This window comes from Apteryx rowi, unplaced genomic scaffold (genome assembly GCF_003343035.1).
Source record: "Apteryx rowi isolate R43461 unplaced genomic scaffold, aptRow1 scaffold_626, whole genome shotgun sequence".
Taxonomy (NCBI): domain Eukaryota; kingdom Metazoa; phylum Chordata; class Aves; order Apterygiformes; family Apterygidae; genus Apteryx; species Apteryx rowi.
The window spans coordinates 478,520-487,548 of record NW_020450901.1 but is presented as its reverse complement, the minus strand read 5'-3'; the positions used below and the strand labels follow the sequence as shown (position 1 = coordinate 487,548).

General features: G+C 44.8%; 2 protein-coding genes across 2 annotated transcripts in view; both read left to right on the top strand.

Annotated features, from left to right (window-relative positions):
- Positions 1 to 2: 2 nt before the first annotated feature.
- On the top strand, positions 3 to 7,815 carry RFNG (RFNG O-fucosylpeptide 3-beta-N-acetylglucosaminyltransferase; the record flags this gene model as incomplete). The annotated part of the gene is made up of 8 exons (XM_026084143.1): positions 3 to 164; positions 1,032 to 1,080; positions 1,551 to 1,653; positions 2,028 to 2,181; positions 3,181 to 3,266; positions 3,357 to 3,522; positions 4,920 to 5,005; positions 5,234 to 7,815. Coding segments are annotated over 8 exons (873 nt in total), but the record flags the coding sequence as incomplete, so codon positions are not given.
- A 643-nt stretch (positions 7,816 to 8,458) lies between these two features.
- The window catches only part of DCXR (dicarbonyl and L-xylulose reductase), a 4,101-nt gene continuing 3,530 nt past the window's right edge, over positions 8,459 to 9,029 (top strand). The window contains exon 1 of the mRNA XM_026084142.1: positions 8,459 to 8,463. Within this exon, the coding sequence (XP_025939927.1) occupies positions 8,459 to 8,463 (5 nt within the window). The remainder of the gene's footprint in view (positions 8,464 to 9,029) is intronic.

Below are 9,029 nucleotides of genomic sequence, written 5' to 3'. Positions count from 1 at the left end.
CGCCGCCGGCCCCGCGGAGGGGCCGCCTTGGGCCGCCCGGCGGCCTTGCCGGAGAGGGCCTGGAGCTGAAGGACATCTTCATCGCGGTGAAGACTACGAGGAAGTATCACAGATCGCGGCTGGACTTGCTCTTCCAGACGTGGATCTCCCGGGCCAAGGGACAGGTGAGGGCTCCCGTGGAGCCGGGGCGGCCGCCGGGCCTCTCCTCTCCTCGCCTCTCCGCCTTCCCCGCGGCCCCGGCTTCTGCGCCGAGCGTTTCCCTGCGTGCGCTGAAGGCATCTCTCCTTGTACGATTGAGGAAAACAAGGTTATCCAGATAGTTAATCTGAACGTATTTCTGAAAAAAGAGGTTGTTGCTGGTTCGTGTAGACCAATTTCTTGCTATTTGGGATCACTGGTCCTATTGGAAACCGTTTGCTGAATTTTGTATGAGAGAGGAAAACAGTAAGTGATAATGGAAGTTCTCCGGGGCTGATAAGCCTGAGCCAGTACTTTGGACAAAATAGTTCAGTGATTGAGTTTTCTATAGAAAAAACACAGAATCGGTTTCCTTGTTTGGGATTTTCATTGCATTTAAGCATATTAATGCGGTCCTGTCCAGCAGTTGGGGCAGGATACTGTTGCCACCTGACACTTTCCATCCTGACTTTCTTTTCTTCTAACTTGCTTAATAATTGTGGAATGACTCCTAGCCAGAGAAAGGAGATGAAGTTGCAGAGGGATATATTGCCAAAACCACTGTCTTTCCTAATTGGAAAATAGTTATCTGTACCCTGAGATGAGGAGAGTAAAATCTTGGATGCTTTGCTGGAACGGCTTTCTTTGTTTTGGTTTGCAGGGCAGAATCTTGTCAAATAAGGCAAAAGCAAAAGTTTCTGTTTTTTTTCCCCTCTCTCTATGAAACAAATTAATGAGATAAAATACTCATAATTCTGACTTGGAACTGAGCAAAGTTGAAATTAGCTTTCAAAATCCTCAGAAAGGAAAACACCTTCTCCGCCCCCCCCCCCCTTATTTTTTGTCTTCCACAGACATTTATATTCACTGACTGGGAGGATCGGGAACTACGCCTAAAAGCAGGTGAGCTGTGTTGCTTAGATGCATGCTGTTCCCTAAAAGGCTGTATTTCATGCGGTGCAAGCAATTAGGGAAGTTAAGGTGAAAGCTTTCACAGGAGAAAATGCTGTTTTTATTTACCTTGTGGACAAGATCCCTGGAACTTCCTGAATGCTGTTCACCAGGTTCACCTTTGCACCTATTTCCTTCCTGTTAATAAGCTTCAGTCTATCTGGTCAAAAGTTATATTAGGCATTTTCTTTGCAAATTGTCACATGGTACTAGTTATGTGCCCTGCACTCTAAACACATTTTCATGTACTCGGCAGTTGCATGCCATATGGACAACCCATGAGCCCTGCCTGACCCATAGTCTACTCTACACATGTGCACCATATGCACTTCGGATGTAGACTTCTAGTGCCAAATGTGTCCTTTGTCTTTTTTGGGCTGCACATGCATCCCAAACCTGACAGGCTGACCTTTATTTCCTAGGGGATCACATGATCAACACCAACTGCTCTGCTGTCCATACCCGGCAAGCTCTCTGCTGCAAGATGTCTGTGGAATATGATAAATTCCTAGAATCCGGGCAAAAGTAGGTGAAATACATTGTTCTGTTTGTTCTATTTCTTACAGTTCTGTCTTCACAGGAAACTTCAGGATTCTTCTCTGCTCCAGTAAGGAAGGTAGCATTAGCTAAAACCTGGTGATAAGCATAGGGAGGAAGGGAGCACAGCAGGAGACAAGTGTCATCTGAAAGGCAATGAGGATGATAACCTAGAGGGGGTTATTTGTTTCAGCTTCTTTCCAGAATTAGGATCTGTTGGTGTTTTCAGATTCCAAGCTCTGTTATCCAGGACAGTGGGAAATGCTTTCTGCTCCAAGCCTGAAAGACTAAGACTCAACTCTAAACCTGTAACTCAGTTCTTTAACACTGCTCCATAGTAACTTTCTTCTTTTTGTTTGAAGATGGTTTTGCCATGTGGATGATGATAACTATGTGAATCCACGGACTCTCCTGCGTCTCTTATCTGCCTTCTCGCACAGCCAGGATGTTTATGTGGGGCGACCAAGTCTGGACCACCCCATTGAAGCAGCTGACCACGTTCAAAGTGATGGATCAGTAAGCATGCTTTGTAATTAGGCTGAGAGACATCCTGACCTTTCAAGCTTTTAAAAGCCTTGACAGTTCATAGGATCCCCTATAAAAACAGCTGACTTAATCTGCAAGCAATGAATCTGGTATTAGTCACTGTCAGAGACAGTCTACTTGCTTAAATGGACCTTTGCTCTGATCTCACATGTGCTGCTTATGTACAACAGAGTTGTCTCCTGGGTGAATATCTTTCTCTTTCTTTGCTCATGTATGCTTGTGCTCTCCCTCACACTAAGGTGAGGAGGCCCCCCTCTCCCTTGCTTCGACTCTTTCTTTTCCGTTAGCAGTGTGGGGTGGGGTTTTTTTGTTGCTGTTTTTTAGAGCAGTGTCACATTGGTATCATCTTGAACCAACCTCAGATGGGTGACAAAGGCATGCTGGTCATTTTAAGGCATTTCCAATACTGAGTGGTCACTGGGTTTCCAGGAAGTGGAAGCAAACATGTCTCAATCAGAAGCTAAAGGACAAGTTCTTACCCTGTCCCCTATACTGACAGGCCTAAAGATAAATCTGCTCTCCAGAAAGTCAGTTCTAAAGCAGCTTGTTAGGGAAAACTCTGCACAACAAAATAGTCTCCTTGGACTTGGAGCCAAGCAACTAACTGAGTGCCTTTGATTTCTTAAGGAAGACTGAGCTGGCTGTGACCCTTGGCTAGAATAACCAGGGGACAGCTGGAGCTGGGTGGGAGTGGGACTACAGTTTCCCATTTTCATGTCTGCTCCATCAGTTGTGTTAACTTGATAGTTCACCTGGTGTCAGTTCCAGAATGGAGTTTCCTTTGAGAGAACAGCCAGCTGGGCTTTCAGCAACCTAAAAAAATAGGGTTAATATGTAGTCTTGTTCTGATTCAAGTGCAGTATCTGATATCCTGTAGGGACTGTAGTTCCCCTCCCTGTCCAGCCAAATGGGGAAAAGTTGATTATCAGTAACTCGTACGTGTTTGTTTTTCTTGCTGCTCTTTGGAAGACAACTGTGAAATTCTGGTTTGCCACGGGTGGAGCAGGGTTCTGTATCAGCAGAGGTCTTGCCCTGAAGATGAGTCCCTGGGCCAGGTAAACACTGCTCATAGCTGAGCTCCACTGATACATGTTTGGTACAATTTAAAGTGTATTTGATCATGTCTCCTATACTCCGTCTTACAGCCTAGGTAATTTCATCAGTACCGCAGAAAGAGTGCGTCTTCCCGATGACTGCACTATTGGCTACATCATTGAAGGGCTACTGGAGGTGAAGCTGTTGCACAGCCCATTGTTCCATTCACATCTGGAAAATCTGCAGAGACTACAAGGCGAGTCTGTGCTGCAACAGGTAGGGTTAAGCTTCATGTCCTGTCCTTATGTTATACCTCAGTCTGATTGGAAAGAATGCTCTCTATAGACACAGCACTTTTAGCAAAAAAGGATGTCTACATAGTTGCTCAGAGCTGTGTCCCGTCTGACTCCTTCATTCAGGTAACTAGCACGCTTCCTTCCTAGTCAATTAGGTCATATAGCTGTCCCTTCCTCTGGTCATTTCCGCTACATTTAGAAGGAGACAGGGAGAACTGTGTGTAGGCTAATCTTTATTTTTCATGAGCTACAGTAGCAGCAGGTGTAGAAAGAGGCAACATTTACAGTTTGCCTGTTATGTGAGAAAGTACTTGTATCTTGTACCTTGTACCTAACAAAGCCTCAGTCTTAATTCATGCCATATTAGTATTGCATCTGTAGCATGTACCACCTCTAACTAGGATATGGTTCAATGTTTGATCATGTTTAGAATGACTTGTCTAGATCTCAAGAAAATAAGCTTCTCAAGAAACTTAATCAGTGTTCTTGGCGAAAATCACATGCTTTTCTTTTATTAATTGCTCGTGTACCTTTTCACTAACGAACAGTAGATGGAGCTATAAGGCTAYCCAGAAGCTTTGTCTGATGGTTATTTATTGGCATCGTGAACAAACGAGTGACATTGTCCCTATGTGCTTATGTTTTCCTGGCAATTTTATTACGCAGCAGAAATGTACGTTTGGGGCCAAATTCCTGCATGATGTAACCTCTCTCATGTTAGTGAAGTTACTGTAGGCCAAATACCGCTTTTTGTCGATGATCGCTTTTTCTCTAAGACTGTAATAGCTAATCCAAAATCTGGGAGTTCTACAATTTGACAGAAAACAGAAGTCTTATACCTTGCACCTGCAGACTTCTTAATACAGTGCTTCTTTGGAAGAATAGCACTGAATTGGAATTCCAGAGTTCTAAATTTTGTTGCCAAGTTTGTCATATGGTAGTCATTAGCATGCCACCTAATATCCAAGTGTTTCTGTTTTCCCTCTATGCTAAGACACTACTACTTGCAGACTTCGGACAATGTCTGGTGAGGATGAACGTATGGGGGTTTTTTAGTTAAGGTACAGATACTTGCAGGATTGGTGCTACTGTGAAGTTTACAAATGTAACTGCCCTTATCCTTCAGGGTAATGCAACTTTCAGCTCTTCTGTTTATTCTCCCAGATCTCCTTTGAATGAGCAGTGGTTTACTTTGATAGCTACCATTCAATGCCAATATTGCTTATGTCAAAAAAACTCACTATCTTTCAAATGTAATCTACCATTCAGATCAGACAGGATCTCTGGAGTCTTTCTTCATACCTCAGTAATAATCCTGCCTTCCCCCCACTCAGTTATTCTGTTTGTGTTACAGTTTCTGAATATTTGCCTTTCCAGGTAACCCTAAGTTATGGGGACCCTGAGAACAAACACAATGTTGTGAGCGTGGGAGGAGTGTTTGGCCTGCAGCAAGATCCAACCCGGTGAGTGTCTGCTTCCAGAACAAGATCTCCCTGCCCTGTTTATGTTTATCAACTGCAAGATGATCAAATCCACTGATGGGGGTTATTTTCTCATGCTAGCTCTTATCAGTGTGCCAAAGACAGGTAGAACCACTTTCTCAGCTCTATTACAGCTGCACGTTCAATGCTAATATGTTCCTAGTCTGGAGAATTCCAATCTCATATTGTTTCTTTTTTTTTTCTTCACAGATTTAAATCTGTCCACTGTCTTCTCTATCCTGACACTATTTGGTGCCCCACTAAGAAGATATCTTAATCTTTGACCAATTGTTGGCACTTGTATCTTACCTACTTTGCTTAAGACAGCAGTTGTGATGAATTTTTTTTTTTTTCTGGGAGGAAGACAAACAGAAATACCTACAAAGGAGGGAGACAGACTGTATTTACAAAAGCAAGACTTTGATCAGATAATTATGGCAAAAAGGTGTGGTTTGTTCACCTGCTGCCTGGGACATTCCAGAAGAAAAAAGTTTTCTACTCCTTGCTCTTTGGTCCCTGTGTCTATCATGTGAATCTGTGCAGCATTGTTACTGTTATGGGCTTTTAGAGGCAGTTGTCTTAAAGCTGGAGTGCTGTAGCAGACTGTAGTCCCCATGGTGACGAGAGGTGTAGGGGAAGAGTTTTCACTTGTCTTTCTTGGGAACAGAATTATTTAAGAGCTTCTGTGGCCTGACATATTAAATTGTCTCTGCCTGTGGGCCAGAACAGGGTCTGTTTGTAAACACCAGGAATCCTAGAATTGCTGGGGTAAACAAGGCTGAAAGCCTTTGCTGTGGAGAAACCCTGTGTAGGGGTAAGCTGGCTCAGGACCACATAGGAATTGCTTACAGTGCATGTTCTCCCCAGTAGTCCGTGAATGTACCTCCCATGGAGGTGATGTCAGACTTGGCTCTCTTACCAGGTGAATGGTAGTGGCTGTTGATTATGATGGTGGTCTGCCAGGTCCAAAGGTGGCTTAGACTATTCCCTTGATATTTGATACTGAAGAAATATTTGTCAGACTAGATGGTAATCATTTCTTCTGCTTTGCCCACAGCAGGTTATCTGAGCTAGAGCATGCTCATTGGTTGATTAAACACTCTGTTTTTGAAGTCCTGCTGTATCCTTTGCTGTCTGTGAAGGAAGAGGAACGCTAGATAGCTGTAATGCCCCGAGGAAATCTTTAATGATGTGTGATTTGAGGACCTCTAATTGTATGACTGTGGTTCCCCCACTTCAGCTTCTTAAGTGAATCTTTTGAGGTCTAGGTCTGTGTTTACTTTTACTCTACATTTTAATGTTTCAATAAATACTTCATGCAATCAATAAAAGACTGCACAGTTGCACAAAAGCAGAAGTTCAATGCTGCTGCTGCTTTTTTAAATAAAGTAAGTTTTGAAAGTGGAAAGAAAGGGGGCTCCATATGTTTACATTTCTGTTAGCTTAAACTTGGCCATGTGCACTCCCTACCTGACATGGTGAAGAACCACATTAAGTTAGTTTTGCTAAACCACTGTTTATTCTCACAGACTTTTCAGAAAATACTTGCTGGTTACTAGCCTTAAGGTCTGAGGCAAAATTAAGGGAAGAACAACAGAATGATATTGTTAATCACAGTTCCAGGTTGCACAGCTAAAATGTCAACCTAGCAGGTTTTGGGTTTCTAAACTGCTGTGCCTAGCTGTACTGTGGGCTTCAGCTAGTTGCTTAACTTCCTGCCACTTGAAAAGTGGAATAATATAGGTACACACCTGCAGTGTATTCAGGTGTGAAGCTTAGCAGAGGTGTCAGCTTTCTAGAAGATACTGTTCCCTGCACTCAGTATTTTTACCCATGTTAACATGAACCTTTTAGCATTTAACTGGGCACATTCTCCTCCCTGTGTGGTTTTAGTTAATTCCACTGAGGAGTAAACAGACTCCTACTTGCTACAATCCTGGAACCAACTCTTAAATTTCTTCTCTCCTTCATCCCTAGCAAGGCAGTGCAAATACCGTTCTTTGACCATGAGAATGATCTGATTCACTGCAGCACTTATTCCAATGTCAGAGTCCAGCTAGCACAGTGACTATTTCATAACAGGTACATGCGTAACACTGACAGTCTGTTACAGAGGATAGAGTAGGACTTGCGGAATAGTTGGCTATGGGATGTTCTGCCTGTGGGATGTTCTACCTCTCCATTAGGTCTGCTCACTAGAACTGAGGTGTCCTGTGGTTTTATAATTTGTCATTAATAGCTGTGGAGATTCCTGGTATCCATATAAATACCACTGCTTTTTAAAACATTTGTTAGGTTCTTGTTTTCAACCTCCTACAGCAGAAAGCTGTAAAGCTTCATGAGCTCTTAAGTTTATCCCCAGACATAAATTTTGAACTCTTTTCTGTTGGAGTTCCTCTTCCACTGAGAGCAGCTTCTTGTCAGATACTGCAGTGTGGAACAAGTAGTAATCATTGCTGCAAACTGCAGTTCAAAACCAACACCACTTCATACTGATGGCAGCAAAACTGAATTGTAGAAGTTTCACACTGTGTATTCACTAATCATCTTAAATTTAGTATGYTGCCTGTTTGGCATACCTAATGCTCATAGGGTGTTTATTAAGCTGAAAAGGGACCACGTTCTTTGGCATGGCAATACAGAACTGTTCAATGTGTTCAAGCTTCTTTTAAGACTTCGAAGTGTTGACAATACAGTAGGCTTTATGGATATATCAGGATGGAGCTTTTCAATTAAACTAATGTCTCATACACAAAATGATTCTATACAATAAATATTTACATATGTGAAAAGCTGTGTTTTCTGTTGTGTTTCTTTACCATAAACAGACAATAAGACCTGTACTGCAGAAAATGGAAGCCTCTGTCAGACTTTGTGCCAAGTATACTTGGGTGTGCTTAAGAAGGAATATGGGTGAGAAGAAGCCTTGCAGCTGATGATGATACCAGAGTAAAGTAAAATAAGTGGAATAAGGAGTAAATTAACTAACTGTTGTAAATCTATCTCAGCACATACTAAACATGCCACAGCAGCTCTGAGAGTCCTCAGAAAGCAATAGCTGAATCATGCAGTATTACAAGCAGACCTCTGCATCTATCACTGAAGCATGTTAATAGGCTGCATAATTGTCCTTGGTGCTCCACTGCTGCACAGTGCCAGCACTGCAAAGCAGGGGAAAGCTGGAGCTGCCTCCCTCACTATCATCAGAACTAAGATATGATGCAGTAGCTTATCATTTTTGACTGCTTAACTATTTCTAGTCTGTTTGCTTCTGTTGTACCTTGGAGCACGCTGCTGTTGTCACAGGGGTGCTGCATGAGAAATCCTGTGTGCCTAATACCTCAGGCAAGTGGATCCTGCATCTGTGCAGCTGATTTCCTAGGCATTGATGATTAGTCCAGGGCAGTTCACAAACTTCATCAGCAACTTCCAGTTATGAGGTGAAGCAGATCCTTGCACTGTCTCATAAAAAGCCTGTTTTTTCTGTGGCCTCTCACTATGGTGCTTTAGCGAGAACCAGAGCCAAAAAAGTGAGCTCTGGGTGCCTGTCTCCTGGTAGGGGAGCCCGGAGGTGGCCTCGGCGGGGGCACCCCCCTCTCTGGGGATGGGGCTGCAGCGACCGGGCCCGGCTCTGCCCTTCTCGCGGGCGGCTCGGACCCGCCGGGCCCGTCGCGGGGTGGTGGCTCCGCCGGACCCGGGTGCTGCAGGCTCGGCCGTTCCCAGGGCGCGGGCCGCTTCCCCCCTCCCCCCCCCGGCCGGGCCCGCTCCACACCCCCCCCTCGGCGGGCCGGGAGCGGAGCGCTGTTTACCTCAGCGCGGGCGCTGATTGGCCGGCGGCGGCGCGCGCGCCGGAGGGGCGGGCGCTTTAAACGGCGGCGGCGGCGGCGCGCGCGGGTTGAGGCTTTGGAACGGTTTCAACGGTCGCTCTGAGGGGAAGGGCGCGCGCGGGGGGAGGGGCCGCCGTCCCCCCCCCAAGGGCCCCTTTGTGCAGGGCAGGGCCGCCCCC